This window comes from Oryzias latipes, chromosome 17, assembly GCF_053564925.1.
Source record: "Oryzias latipes strain Hd-rR chromosome 17, Olatipes_Hd-rR_3.1".
NCBI classification, from domain to species: domain Eukaryota; kingdom Metazoa; phylum Chordata; class Actinopteri; order Beloniformes; family Adrianichthyidae; genus Oryzias; species Oryzias latipes.
The window spans coordinates 31675811-31692107 of record NC_136253.1 but is presented as its reverse complement, the minus strand read 5'-3'; the positions used below and the strand labels follow the sequence as shown (position 1 = coordinate 31692107).

The window sequence follows — 16297 nt, the reverse complement described above, 5'->3', positions numbered from 1 at the left end:
AGTTGCAAAGATGCTTTTGTGGCCCTTTGGACTGAAACGAGAATCAATAGAGATCTACAGAAACTTTATTCTTGTCAAGACAGCATCAAAACCCTTTCAGAAATTATATTTTCATGAACATGTGAGACATTCCTAATTAAAATGTTCCAAAATTGGGTTTAGGGTTTGTTTCAGGTAGGGGTGCAGCGATTCCTTTTAACATTGGTTTGATTCATGTCATAATTTGTGGTTGACGATACGATTTAAAGACGATCTTGGTTCATTTTGGACGATCCGATTTATGACCTAAAATGGATCCAGGACACCTTTGGTCAAAATTCCACCAGTGTGAATCAGAGATAAATACGTGGTTACTGAACATTGCAGGTGAAGTTTTCCACATTCCTTTTATTTCCTGCATTATAACCAAGTGCGAAATATACATGTTCGAACAAGCATGTAAACGAGAATTGATGTCCAATCCATTTACATTTTCCTGAAGTTCAGCCCATTTTTGTTTTTCCATATTAAAAAGAATCCCAAAGTGAATATTATTAAAACATTCCACCACACTGTATGGTCACACGTCTTTGCTTGATTCAAAGTGTTTCCACATTGGACTGGAATGATGGACTGATCAGTTTTTACTGCATCACATGTGTGTTGTCTGCTGTGAAATCACTTGATTGTTTTTACGTTACAGTAAAATAAACCTACGATGCCTCAATCCAAAAAGTATTTTCCGATATCGATATAATCAGTTTCTTTTATTTTGAAACAATTTCATGATGGTATGGGTGGATTTGGTTTACAGCTTGCCTCAGACAGATCGATTTGGTTGGATCATAGGAATAGAAATTGGTTAATTCTTACATCTCTTTAACTAAAATGAGACTCAATATCAGAGGTTTACAAAAACCTTATTCTGGCTTGGCAAGCATCAAACACCTTTCATTGTTAAATATTATTAGGTTTTTTTTTAATACAAAATTTAATATCCACATGAACACGTGAGACAATTTTCTTTTTAGATTTTCCAAAATTCAGACTTCCATGACCTAATGATTTGTTTCAGGTTATACAGACATTCGTGAAAAGTGTCTTAGTTGTCAGGCTGTTTTGTGTATTAAAGTCTGCTCCTCAGATGTTTGCCATGAAGTTTTGGAAGTGAGTTACCATGATTGCTTTAAGACATTTTTGGCTGTATTTTTATATGTTTTGTAAAGTAAGTAATGATGGAGTTTGTGGTTCTTCCCTGGTAACCTCTAAGCTTGGTTTGATGGTCAGTTTAAGTGGAGTGAACGAATGGAACACCTCCAGGGCCCCCACCACCACCCCGATCCTTTACCTTCCTTCAGAATCTGCTTTATATTTTATGTTTTGGTCTTAAATGTCACCCAAACGTTTTGGGTCTTTTCATCCTTTTTTTAATTTTCATTTTTAAAAAAAAGCTTAATATATATCTGTGAAAGAGTGAATTTAAATATAAGATTTATTTCACACTGACTTATATATTGAGGAGATAGATTATTTTTGCCTCACTTCTGAATGCATTGTGCTTGTTTGTCCATTAGGGGATGCTATGGAATAAAAGTAGAAACGCAGCAGGGAAGCAGCGAGAAGTCAAAAGCTGTGGAGTTTGGACAATTGTGAACTCACCTTCAGTCTGTTTAAAAGTCTTAAGCAATAGTTTTGTGTTTATCTAAGTGCATTTTTATCATGATGAAATCGTTTTTTTGGAGGATTCACATTTGGATTTCCTACATTTTTTCTGACATCTGAAACATTCTAGACAGTTTCTCTGGAGCTATAACGGCGATATAAACACATTTCAGCGATAAAGTGTGCAATATTTCACCAATCTGCAGACATATATGAAGCAATTATTGGTCAAATCCAACCGACATAACTCTGCACAGTTGCTAGGTAACAAGAGAGAAAAATAAAATGCTAAAACCACTCCAGTCAATGCTGGATGAAAGCCTGTTTGCAATTATATAAATGCCCTTCAGAGCTTCGGCACCAAGTGCCATTAACGCCTTAACTCTTAGTGCATGTCACCTGCAGGTGCATTTCAGCTGTCTTCCCCCTATATAAGCTGCAAAAGGCGCCTTCTAAGATGCCGGTACCTGGTAGTCAAACAGAAAGTTTTTGTGACATATCAAAGATCAGCCGAGGCTGACAAAGCCAACTGAAAACAAGGCTTTTTTTTGCATAAATGAAGGAGAGGGAGTCTTTCCCTGATTACTTGACCACATCTGTGATCTCTAAATAGCTGCAAACATGATCTTATTTTTAAAGTTAGGCTTTAGGTGTTCATTTTTTTTCGCCTTAAACCAAAACTTATAGTGAAAAGGTCTAAACGGACACTTTGCTGCATATGGAGCACCGGGGTTGATGCTGCACTATTCAGTTTCCTCCGTTGATGACCCTGATGAGGGAGGAAGTGAGCGTGTTGGGAGAGACAGTTTTTTTTTTTTTTTTGTAAAAAGAGGTTGCTCTATTGTGCAACATGGCTTTTGTTGGCAGAAGTGAAAAGAAAGGAGCAGGAATTCAGTGGAGCGATGTCGCTATGGAAACAACAGCAAAGACAGAGCTGGAGACTCAAGCTCTTTGAGAGATATGCACTGTTTGCAAAGATGGACAAATATTTTTGACAGGCAACGCAGAAAAAATATTTGTTAAATGTAGTGACTCCTTGTTTTTTTAATTAGAAAGATGAGTCCAGAGAGCAAACACCTCATGTTTGGCAGTTCATGTGACATGTTTGTTGTATGTTCTGATCAGTGGATGTCCTGCTTTGCATGAAGTGACACGCCTGCCTGCTTCATGCAGATTAGAAAGAGGAGGCACGATTAGTCACGGCTGAGCCGTATTCAAAGATCCTGTTAAATCTTGTTTTCCCGTCTCATTCAGATCTGGACTTGTTTTCCCAAGCCCCTTCTTGGTTTTCCTAACAAAACTCCCTGCCTGCCCCATTGGCCGGCTGTCTGCACCTTCAGGATGGACCAACGTTGTGGTTGATTTATTTTTTTTTTATTGCAACCTCACTCATGAAACAAACCTCGGCTGAATAATCTCTTATATCTGAGGGGGCTGAAGTGGTCATCTTCAGGAAATGGTGGGGAGGGAAGGAGAGCAGCAGATGGAGTGAGAGCGCCCAGTTGCCTAATGAGGTCTCACTTGTGGTACTGAGTATGAAAAGACCCCACTTTCTTCTGCTTTCCCTCAAAAAGGGAGCAGCCCTAAGATCTATTTCATGCTCTATTTTTACTCCTGACTTTTACTCCAATTTTAGCACAATGCCCTACTTTTTAAATGTTTTAATGGTTCAGGCCTGACTCCATTAATGAAATTTTGACAATGCCTTTGGGAATAAAAAAAATAGAAAATTTTGGGAGGAAGTTTACTTCAGGTGACTTTCTTGATTTAACCGCACACATGTTGGCATTTCTTTCGTTTTTGAATTCTCACTCTTTCTTCTCCCACAGCGCCCCCCCCCCCCCATCACCTTTACATAATTTTTTTTTTGCATACCCACACACCTCCTTTGTGTGTGGTAGTGGGAGGGGGGGTACATGTTTTTGTTCATCCTCTATAAACATTAACTGCTACGGTAACAAAATGTATGACCCTCCCCTCCAGCAAGGTTCATTCAGATGAATTTTTAAAAATATGACTGTGGGAGGGGGCTGCTGGTGTTTATGCTCGCCTGCCTGATCGTTTCCAAGCAGTTGAGAAAAGACAGGAATCATGGAGCTGAAGCAACAGAAACTGCTTCTAACGTCTTCATGAAAAAAAAACAAAAGTTTTTCTCTTCAAGAAGATGCGTAAAGTTTTGGAAGAATTCCCCCGGATCCCCCCGATTGATGTCCGCGCGTTAGTTTGTCGTCTTCCCACTTTTGGATGCTAGAAGAACATTGAAAGAGGCAGACGCGCTCCTTTTTTTCCGTCCACTGACGCGTAAAAGTTGTTCTGAGCCGACAGTCGCGCGCCGTTGCAACAGATGGATTTTTTTTCTATGTGAACCATCCTTAAGTACATGGAAGATTTCCCTGACACGCAGGTCAAGTGAATGCTGGTGTGTCTCGTGTGGCATGGAGTGACGGGATTCTGTAACTTTTCGGGAATCTTGGCGCTCGAGAAGCTGTCCGTGGCTTGAAGGTGGATATTTGTTCGCGACGCTCTGCGTCTCTTCTGTAGTGTTTTACAAACGGCGTTCTCTCATCATTTCTTTGTAGGATGGCTCGGTTTGGAGACGAGTCCGCTCCCGCCACGGGGGACTGTGGGGATGGCGACTTGGAGCGCAGCGGCGACGGGCAGGACGCGGCGGCGGCGGGACTCACGGCGTCCATGAAACAAGCCAAAGCACAACGGGCCCGGACCATGGCCCTGTACAACCCCGTCCCCCACCGGCAGAACTGCCTCACCGTCAACAGGTCGCTCTTTATATTTGCAGAGGACAACATCATTAGGAAATACGCGAAGCGCTTCATTGAATGGCCATATCCTTTAAGCTGAGCGAGTTCAGCACCACGGTCAGCGACAGCTGCAGCTGCAATTCTTTGACAAAGAAAGTGCAAATTCAGATTGTTTCCTTTTATCTGTGTGCACGCATTTCTCCACAACCACAAAGTACCTGTCAGCAGTAAAGAAAGACAACAACAATTCTAGACATCCCACTTCAAAGCCTCTAATGTTGCTAAGTAACTTACTCAAAGTTCATTTGGCTGCTTTGGTTTGTTGCTGGCAGTAGAGTTAGCATGTGGTGATCATTAGAAGCAGCTCTGCTTATGTGGGGGTGGCATGTAGGCACATCTCTGCTGCCTTGCTGTTCATTGCAATGTGAACCTGGACTTGAGTAGGTGTCAGTTTAAATCGACCGGGCAGCATTCCTCTGGTTTCCCATTACTGTTTCTGCCACGTGCTGGAACAAAGAGCATTATTTCTCTCAAAATGTTCATGCAATTGTCATCATCTATTATTTTTTCTTGTTAGTTGTGTACATTTTTAAATGTTTTGCTATGTAATCGCCATCAGTCAGCCATATCACTCAGCTGCTTCATCATATCACTGCTCCTCCTGCATTACAACGCCTCCAATCCAGCGTGCCAGCCTTCCACTGTTACCTAACCACAGGCTCTCTGTGGGTGTGTGTGGGAGTGGGGCTAGTGGTCAACATTAGCTGGCCACTGGCTGCACAGGAATGTAACTGTGGGCTTAACAGAGGCAGAGGTGTGTGGGAGAGAGCTCACCAGCACTGTTGTGGTGGGCTGTGAATGCAGCACGTGTCAGAGTGTTAACTGTGCGAGACTCTTAATGCCCAAATTATTAAACCGGCGTTGCAAAAATAATTCGGCGACTCTTGGGAATCACCAACAGAGCCTTTTACTCCTTTGTGCCAACCTTCATTCGCATTCAGGACTGTATTTTAGTTATTGTGAGGGTAACTGGCAAGGATGACCCAAAGCATTTAGTGCAGCACATCAGTTTATTTGTTCATGAAATCAACCAAGCAGTCCTTCATCTGTAGTTTATCAAAGGCAGGGGCAATAAAAAAAGTCTTAATTTTTTTTTTAGAAAGAAAAACACATAATTTTAAAAAGTGCAAATGTTCAAAAACTTCTGATGTATGATTTGACAATGAAGAAGTTTTAAATTGTGGATTATTTGGATTAGGAGCAAATTTTAAAACAATTTTAGATTTTTATGTCCCGCAGCAGTCCTGCAAGGTCCTGAATGTTTTTGCAATTCTTCTTTCTTACAGAGTGAAATTTTAGCCAAAAACTCAAACGCTCATCAAAATTTGCACACACCTAGAACCCGGTGAAAAGGAATTTTTGACAAAGTGAATGACCCCTCCCAAAAAAAGGATGATATCACAGCAGGAGAAAGGATCAAAAGAACAATATCATCAATATCTTATGAGGCTCAGAAATATTACAAAATACACTAACAAAACCAAAACATAAAGAAATGTCTAAACAATATTATGGGATGGCCACAGGACCTATGGCTTGGCAGGTATGCTTCAAATTTTTGGAAAACATTTTTTTGATCAGTCGATGATATTTCCCACTTAAGTCACCACAAGTCTAAACCCAATTTTTTTTTAACCTTTGACCTCAGGAGGAGATTGCCATCTTCAGTAAAAATAGCACTTTAGTACCTTTTACAGATTTAAACTCCTCCAAGGGATTTTAAACTATCGCTTCCTAACTTCTCAGGCATCTTTATCAGGCTTCTTGGGAAAAGATGTTAGCGTGACAAGATCGCAAAAGTGGCGTTCGCCTGTTGCTCACACATTTTTACTGGTATATTTTGAAATTTTAGTACATGGATTATTGGCTAAAGTGGAACAAAATGACATGACATGCAGGATAAACCTATAAGGATTGTGGGTGTGGTTAGCAAAAACCTCAGCTACCATGAAAATCCCTAAATTCACTTTAGCAGATTTTTTATAAAAATGATTTAGACCTGTTCACCAGCCGCAAGCAACTGAAAAATGAAATGGTTGCTATGGAGATAAAAACCTACAGAAAAGCAACCATCTTGCAAAAAGTGCTTCTATTTTCACGAATTTGTCACATGTACTGTAGCTCTAACCAGGTTGGCTCAGCCAGTGAGGGCGTGTCAGGAGGGGGCCACGAAGGCGGGGGCAGGTGTTGCTGCTCGTGGCTTTAATTTTATTTTTCTTCCACTGTCATCGTATTAGACATAGTAGAGCGATACATCAAGAAACCATATTTTTTTTTCATTTTTAGCATTTAAAAGACAAACAAAAAAAGAAAGTGCAAATAAATTTCTGAAATAATCAAATAAATGGTGAGAATTTTACCAAAAAAAAGGACAACAAAAGTGTAAATTGACAGGAGCCATGATGGTTCGGGCTAAATGGGCTAAAACTTGCATAATGATTGTTGGCATGGAAACAGATAAAGGCTTTTAACAAAGTGGGCGACGTTTATGAAGTATTTCCCACTTTAACTATTTTCAGCCACTTTCAATGGCAATATTGTGGTCAATGTAAGTGAGTGTGGGCCCCAGAGGGCTCCATCTAAGCCCTCCTCCGTGAGTCAGTGACCTCATTTCACTCAAGGCAGGAAGATTAATAATGACAAGCCTCTTCCTCATGGGAGCTCTGCTGATCAGAAAGTCACAAGTGTTGGGATTTAGTCAGAGAAAATGTGAAACATGCACACGGGGAGATCAGTTTGCATTGAGGCTCTCGCTCCAGAAGTCAATTAGCATTTGTTTGCATTAAAACCTAGAAAGGGGGGCTTAAAAATTGCAGTTTGCTTACATTATATATGTAAAATTACCTCACAGGATTTGCAAAACTGCACGCGTTTTCTGCATGAAAATACAGTCCAAACCAAACGTATAATCAAACTCTGCAGCTTCATTAGGGAAGTACTTTAGAAATTTTATCCTTTTTATAGGCAAATTTATGTTTTTTTGTTCATCTAAATCCAATTTCTTTGAAAAGCTGCAGAAACAGACATTTTAATTGACAGACAAATGGCTAAACAAATTATTTTGTCATTTAAATTCACTTTTTTTAGTTCATTTGGGTACGACGTTGTGAAAAAAATCTCAAACATCCCACAGCTGTCAGATAAGACTTTCTAAAAAAACGTTTGTGTCTCAGATGTAAACAAAAATTTAAGAAAAACTGGTGGTGTAGGGCTTAAAATACAGAAAACTAGGTATGGTAGCAGAAACTAAGACATTAGTTGGATAAATAAGCTGAAACATGACAAAAACAATAGAGACAACAAGAAGTTGGCAGAGTAGAACAGAACAGAGGAAGTGAAAACCGGACACTTAAATAGGTTGAGGGCAATCAAATGAAATGACAACAGCTGTGGATCATGATGAACCTGCATCTGGTATGACTGACAGGGCAAGTCAGCATATGAGAACAACATATAAACCAAAAATAACAGCAGAATCCTTACAAAAAATGGGACACTTGCAAAAAAAAAAAAAAAAAAAAAAGCTTGAACATTTGATTGTTTTTCCACCTCTTATAAGTTATTTACACCATCAGTTTTCCTATAACATCAAAAGTATTTCCAAGTAATCAAATAAAGTAATTGTAGCGACAAATAATAGTTTACATCTTCTTGTATGAAACGTTTACCGGTATATTTATTGCAAACGAAACAATGAAAACACAATAAATATATATAAAATATAGCGGCTCATTGACAAAGAAATGTTCGAAACCTCTTAAAAAAATTTTTTTTTATGATAGTAACACTGCAGATTTCTTTTACTTAAAGATTAAAAAAAGGAAAAAAACTCACATTGTTGAAAATGACCCAACAGTTACAATCCTGTTTTTTTTCTTTGTGTGTGTTGCTTTGGTGTTTTTCTGGTGTTGCAGTGGCTGGCAGTCAAAGGAACCATGAGAAATGTTTTGCTGCACTTTTGTTCTGTTACACCATCAGGCCAAGGTGACTTCACAGCACACATACCCCCCCCCCCCCCCCCCCCGACATCCTCCTTTCTCTGTTCATGAAAAGCACTTTTAAAAAAACATGTTGCCATGGATACAGCAATATCTCCAACAGATTGCCTTCAAACCAGCGAATATAGACCGTGCCATGATTTATCTGCCATGTATTTAGTCATTTCTAGTTTTCTTCCAGTGTTACCTACAAAAATATAAATGATTCACAATTAAACAATTAATAAGTTAAAACTATGCATTTAACTTGAATTTGTGGCTTCAATCACAATTTCTCTTTATTTTTTTCCTTGTTTTGAGTTGTACTTTTCCTTAATCTTTTGGTCTTCACACCCTTTGAGTACATGATCCTGGCCACCATCACTGCTAACTGTGTGGTCCTCGCTTTGGAGCAGCACCTACCTGGAGAAGACAAGACGCCCATGGCAAAGAAACTGGTGAGGAGAACAGATGCATTCTTTTTGTTTATTTTTAACCAATATAAAATGTAGTTTTAAAATTTTAAAATGTTTTTTTTCTCCAGTTATTAAAACATACAGGCCTATTTCTCCATGGCATTAGCAGAAAGAAAAAATGTGTGAAAATGTTTCATTTTTATACTGTGCAAAAATCCCCAAGATCATTGCTTCAAATAAACTATTGTTGAATCATTTTGGCCTCAACAGGTTTTGCAAAACAAAAGCCATAGATTGTCTTTTTTCTTTCAAAATTTGATAAAAAAAAAAAAAAAAAAATAATGAAAATATTTTCTGCATTTTGCTTAAACTTAAAAATTGTTTCTTTACTTTTAAGGATATTTGTCAAACTCATTTATTTGGATAATTGATGATGACTAAACCCTCTTTTGATGGAATACATTTTATTTTTGATGGCCTAAAGGTAAACATGTACAACATCAAACTGAGTTTCTGTAACTTCAAGGATTCTTTTGCAAGAATGTTGTGTTCCTGTCACTGATAAATGAAACTTGAAATGTCGCAAGTTTGTCTCACTGTCATGCAACTCGTACTTATAAATGATAACAAGGTTTCAAGTATAGAAAAAAGTAAAGAAACCTTTCTACTTAAACCAATATGTTTAATTATTGAAATATAATGAACAGTTGTGACTTTTCTCTTGTTATTTAAAATAAAACTTGGAAAATATACATACTTATGATGTAGTGGTGGAATAAAAAATGTCTTTTCTTTCAACTGCTGACCTCCCTGGTGCCATTTTTCCTGCAGGAGAAGACAGAGCCGTACTTTATTGGGATTTTCTGCTTTGAGGCTGGGATCAAGCTGTTGGCTCTTGGCTTTGTTTTCCATAAAGGATCCTACCTAAGAAACGGCTGGAACGTCATGGACTTCATTGTCGTTCTCAGTGGGTGAGTAAAAGTCACTCATCTCCTTCGTGGCTTGAACATTCATCAAAGGGAGAATTCTTTCTATCAATGACCTACTTTTGTTTGTCAGTATTCCTGAGAAAATCTGGTTTCAGAGAATGTTCTTACTCTGACAGAAAAGTAGAAGTTAATCAACAATTTTTTTAGTTTCCTTTTGTCTTCCATGCTGAATGTTTTACACATGTTGCTTATAGATTAGATTCTTCTGAGAGTAGAAAGCGTTTCTGAACATCAGGACAACGTGACATTTTCCTGGTTGAAGCTCTTGTTCTGGGCATTTTGTTGACCATCCCAGCGTGAGAGCGTGAATGTATTCAAAGTCTAAAGAGGTTATTAAAATCATTTTTTAAAAATTGATCAGGGATTTTAGAAAAGCTAAACCTCTTATATTATTTTGCTCTGGTTGCTCTTGTACTTGTATTTTGCTCTTGTACTCTTGTTGTAGTGTTCAGTAACCCAAGTTTGTACTTTTTCTGAAGTCCTTTCGATCATTTTTACTGGTTTACACTAACATAACAATGACAGAATCTTTATGATAAGAGCTTATTCCTCTTGAAAGGATGGGAATATTTTTAGAATGAACTGGAGGCTGACAACAAGATGGCGCCCAGACATCATAAGCTAGAACCGGAGGTTCTCGACCAAAACCAGAAGTCCCCCCCATTGCGGTTGCAAAATATTCATTTTTTATGTTATTTACCATTTTAAGCTTTAAACCTTTGACACCGACTACGCCCTTTCACACACCGTAACTACGCAATCAACATTTATCAGCTAATTCCCAGAGAAAAGCGTCTTTGCACAAGTATAAAACAAATTACTATATGATTCACATTCATTGCATTAAGGGTTAAAAAATTGTGGTAGTCGAAGGGATGTAAATGTAAATGGGTTTATAATTTTACAAATCAACACCTTTTGTATATAGCAATTTTGAATGGGATAAAAAAAGTATGTGATAATGCCAAAGGAAATATCCGTTCTCAGAAATTAACAGACGACGCTAAAGGCTGAACCATTTGACGCGAATCGTAGACTTTCGTGAAGTCTATTAATTTCTGATAACGAACACTTTAAGGGAAATTATCCCATTTATACCATGGTCACAAATTAAATAAAATTCAATTCAATCAACTTTTAGCACTTTATTCTTGTCGTGGTAGTGGCTGAGCAGACTTAAAGACTTAAACTGCAGCGGCAAAGGAGAGTGATAAAAACGCCCCTCTCACCTTCCGCGGGTGGTTTCTCCTCCAAGCTCGGGTCCTCTACCAGAGGCCTGGGAGCTTCAGGGTCCTGCAGTTTCTTAGCTGTTCCTAGCACTGCGCTTTTCTGGACTGAGAGGTCTGAGGTCTTTCCAGGTATCTGTTGTAGCCACTCCTCCAGCTTGGGGGTTACTGCCCCGAGTGCTCCAATTACCACAGGCACCACTGTCACCTTTACTTTCCAGGCTTTCTCCAGTTCTTCTCTGGTATTTCTCCAGTTTCTCATGTTCATTCTTCCTGATGTTCCCATCACTTGGCACTGCCACATCCAACACAACGGCTTTCCTCTGTTCTTTGTCCATCACTACAATGTCTGGTTGGTTCGCCATTACCATCCTATTAGTCTGGATCTGGAAGTCCCACAGGACTTCTCTCATTTTCTACTACCTTCGGAGGTGTTTCCCATTTTGACCTTGGGGTTTCCAGTCCATATTCTGCACACATGTTCCTGTATATTATTCCAGCCACTGGATTGTGGCGCTCCATGTATGCTTTACCTGCCAGCATCTTACACCCTGCAGTTATGTGCTGGATTGTTTCAGGCGCCTCTTTTCACAGCCTACACCTTGGGTCTTGTCTGGTGTGGTAGATCTGAGCCTCTATTGCTCTGGTGCTCAGGGCTTGTTCCTGAGCTGCCTGGATGAGTGCTTCAGTGCTGTCATGTAGGCCAGCCCTTTCTAGCCATTGGTAGGACTTCTTGATATCAGCCACTTCAGTTATGGTCCAGTGGTACATCCCATGCAGGGGTTTGTCCTCCCATGAGGATCTGTCCTCCAGAACTGTATCCTCTGCTCTCCATTGCTTGAGACATTCACTGAGCATACTGTCAGTTGGTGACAGTATGCTCAGTGATGTGGTCAGTTGATGTACTCATGCATCTTGGATGTTTCATCCTGGATAGTGGCTTCCAAGCTCACTAGTCCTCTGCCTCCTTCCTTGTGGCTACAGTCTCAGGGTGCTGGATTTGGGATGGAACCCTCCATGCATGGTGAGGAGCTTTCGTGTTTTAACATCCGTGGTCTGTATCTCTTCCTTTATGTGTATATATATATATATATATATATTTATGTATATATATATATATATATCACAAAAGTTTGTTTCAAAGAAGTTGGTGAAGTGCATTTAAGCTATGTGACCGGAACTTCTTTTTTAGATGTTCATTGTCACTTTTTAATCCACACCCAGCGGCCAATCAGAATCGAGTACCATGGTATAACTACAGTTTCTTGCCCCATTTTAAGCTCATCTTACACACTAAACCACTTACTCACTTTAAAATGTTTTAATAAAAGGTGCTGCAATCTTAAAAACTTGCGGAATTTTCACTTCCAGCCAATGATGTGTGGGCATCTGGTCTCCCTCGACAATTTGGCATAATATTTGTATTGTTTTTGTTTGTCCTTTAGCCACCAACTTTCTGTAATTTATTTGTGATTGAGTTTGGAGACTTGAACACTTGTTGGTGCAAAACCAAAAAATAAATAAACAACCCAAACTTCCTACACCTTTTTGATAGGAAAGCCTCCCAAACCACAATCCAATTATGTTATTTCTGTCCTAATTTTTCACTTGAAACAATAATTTTAAGATTGAATTACTGAACATAACCCACCAGTGTAAGAAATGACTCCATGTCAAAAACATAGAAGTGAATTTCTAAAGAACTGCTTCTGCTCTGCAGATACTATGTCCAATAATGACACATTAATTAATCATAAAGTCATAATTAAAAGACTCAGGAGGCAAAATCGGAGTGAGTCCATAAGTTTTCCCAGAAAAAACTGTTACTACATTTGAATGCAATATCTGGCAAATGGTTTAAATCGCTGTTAAACACTCAAATTGGAAAAGAATAAAATGAAATCTCGGTGTGGGTTGTCATTTGGTTGCATAAATACGTGGAGTGTGTCAGAATGCACAGTGATTACAAGCCTTACTAAAAGATGATAGTAACACAGCTTTTAAAATCCTCCTCACTGTCAAATTCTCTGTTTAATTGTGACAGAATTCATTTTCTGTTATCCAGGCTGCGGCTGGTGAACCAACACATTCATTTAAGACACTGATTGTCATGTTGTGTCGGTGCATTCAAGCATGTCCCTCTGCACGCGTGGTATTTATCAGTATTTGTCACTGGTGCTGCAGTCAAGCAGCTACTAAAGCCGGGCTGATGTTCCTCGTTTCTAATTTTTGGTTTTAATTGTATAGATATGTATCTTTGTGGATGTTAGTTTGCACACAATGACACAACAAACACATGAATGCAGGAGGAGCGCATTTGCAGGCAGGCTCTGCAGTCAGCGATAGGTGGGTGGATTGGCAGTTGTGTCTAAAACCTGCTTTGGTTCGCCCCCAGGACCTCTGTGAATAAAATGTGAACAAGGCGCTGGAGATGTTATTCAAAAGCATAGAAAGAGCAGATGGACGGAGAAAGAAACAACAGGGAAAAGAGAGGTAGAGAAAAAAATTAAAAAGATAAACATGACGAGAATCTTAATTTGCTCCCTGTAGGACTGGCTTCAGTGAATTAGTTGTGCAGTTATCCATGTTTTCCACTGTTACTCCGCTCATGGTGCAGTATTCAACGTGCAGCGGAGATTGCTGTTGGCGTGTTGACATCTCATTTCAATCTGACACCCACATCTTTCTTTTTTACAGCATTTTTAATGTTTCAGTTTAACTCCTGCGTCTCTCTTTGGCTCCCACATGAAAGGGACTTTAGCATCATATTTTCAGGGCAGCAAATGGATAACCTACCGTTTAAAGTTTAAATTCTGATTACTTTTTGCTTTTTTAAAAATCCTTTTAGCAGCGGATTGAGTCTTTTTTATTCATCCTTTTGCTTTTCCGTTTAGACTGAAAAACATGGCCGTGATCATGAAGACGTGCACAAATGTAAAGTTGTTCATTTTACCGTTTTACTCTTAGGTACCACTTTGAAATTAAACTTTAAACTGGACACAAAGAGGAACAGAAATGATCCAAAGTAAAATTTCAGGCCAAGTCCAACCTTTTATTGAGTGTTATATTGGCTCTTGAGAAAAAGGGCAAACCTCAGAAACACACCCACACGGCCCAGGGCCATAACAATAAATTGTTTTTAAAAATAAAAGACAAGTTTTTATAATTAACTTTTTAAAACTGCAAAACCTTCTCTGGTGATTTATACAAAGCCAAACCTTAATATTTGCTTCACATTTTATAACTTTGGTTTTACCATAAAAACTCACCGAACAGAAATCACTTTTCACTTTTCTCATCTGAGAGTTTAAAAAATGTGTCTTTTGTCATAAGTGCTGAGTTTTTTAATTCACTATAGGGGTGTAAAAATTCATTTTAGCAACGATTGGATTATATGTGTGTTCCATTCGTTTTCGATTTCGGTTGATTTTAAATGTTGACCTAAAATGGATCCAGGACATCTTTAGCCGAAATTTCCACCTGGTACTGAACAGTGCAAGTGAAGTTGTCTAGATTCTTTGAATTTCTTCAAGATAACCAAGTGGAAATTAAATATGTGTACAGACAAACTAGTAAACAAAAATTAAAGACAAAGCCATTCAAATTTTAGTTTGCTAAAGTTTAGCCCACTGTTGTTTTTCCACATCCAAATGATCCAAAGGGAACATCATTAGAACATTCTGGCACACTGTATGGTCACATGTCTTTGCTAAATTCAAAGTGTTTCCACACATTGGACTAGAATGATGGACTGATCCATTTTTGCTGCATCACATGCGTGTGTTGTCTGCTGTGATGCACGTTTCTGCTGTAGTAAAATAAAACTACCATGCCTAAATCCAAAGGCTATTTTCCAATTTCTATGCGATTATCGATTTATCTGATTTTAAAACCTTTTTTTAATGGTATAGGTCAATTCGATTCCATCGTGCCTCAGACATATCGATCTGGTTTGATCCCAGGAAAAGAAATGGATACATTGATTAACTGATTAATTGTTACACCTCTAACATTCATTCACCCTCATACGGAAAATAAAGGACAGGGCAAAAGTTTCTTTTTAGTTCAGCAATTTTAAGAATGGCTTACATTCTAAATAAACAAATGTTTTAAAAACAGTTTTAAAATGAAACAGTAATTTAAAAGGATTGAAATAGTCAATTTAAGATGTTTGTGTTATGACTTTTTTATCTTTATATTCCAAAAAATGTGACATTTTGGTCTGTAATCTGAGTTAACATGTCATAAAGAGTCCTTTTTTTCTTTTCTTTTTTGTTTTTACTTTTCTACTGTTATTATAAATGAATATGATAATACAGATTCTGTATTCACAAAGCTTAACAGAAAGGTAAAGTGACACCAGTTGAGTCTCTGACAGTGTCTGGTTGGACAGTAGAGAGTATTTTCTAGAAAATACTTTTTTTGTGTGAGGACAATAGTGTGTTTGTGTAGTTTTTAGAGGCTTGTAAGCTTCTTGAAACTACCTGAAAGGATGTCAGTTACAGTATAAAATGCTCAAAAGTTGTGTGTGTATTTTGTGCAGCTCACAGATTCCTTTCTCTATTACAGTTCCAGCTGTGGCTGGAATTGGAAACAGACGACCTGATTTTTTTTCCACCTATCTGACACATTTACTAGTAGCACATATGCTGTCACTGTCTGTAACACACACACACACGTACACACACACACAGACATGCGCTGCAGTGGCACAGTACAAGTAAGTCAGACTTAAAAGAAAACACACATGGCCAGCTGGGAACTAAATCGAGGCCACTGGGCCAGTGCTGGCGGCATTTATTCCAATTCATATTAATGAAATTCTAGAAGCAAATCTGCTGGGACGTGGAGGTCAATTAAAACCCCTAATCTGACTGAGGAGTGTCTAGCAAAAAAGACCCCAGCTCGAACAATTTTCCCACAATCCAATTTAAACCTCCCGAAATCCCAAAATGTTCGACTATGTCCTTTGGCAAACAAGTGGGAACAGGTGGACTTTATGCTTTAGTTAGCTGTAACGTATCTCCTAAATGACCTGTAAGTTCGCTGGAACCTACTGTTAAGTAAAACATCAGCTATACTGCGCAGCTGTAAGTCTGTATGCGCATACGTTTGCAGAAACCTCCTCATCCCAGCTTTTCCTACTGTTCTCTTTACAGTTTCACGCTTGGCTGAAACTATAAACTGTAAACTGTCCTCGAACACTGAGTTCGAGGACAACATTTTTGT

General features: G+C 38.6%; 1 protein-coding gene across 7 annotated transcripts in view; it reads left to right on the top strand.

The window, feature by feature from the left end:
- Positions 1–16297, top strand: part of cacna1eb (calcium channel, voltage-dependent, R type, alpha 1E subunit b) — a 67859-nt gene that overhangs the window by 8750 nt on the left and 42812 nt on the right. For 5 of the 7 annotated variants that reach the window (XM_078934033.1, XM_078934031.1, XM_078934032.1 and 2 more), the window contains exons 3-5: positions 4221–4485; positions 8791–8895; positions 9685–9824. In XM_078934033.1, coding sequence (XP_078790159.1) covers positions 4221–4485; positions 8791–8895; positions 9685–9824 — 510 coding nt within the window. Of the gene's footprint in view, positions 1–3416; positions 4144–4220; positions 4486–8790; positions 8896–9684; positions 9825–16297 lie in introns of those variants that run through there. The other 2 variants (XM_078934034.1, XM_078934035.1) reach the window with 2 other exon arrangements.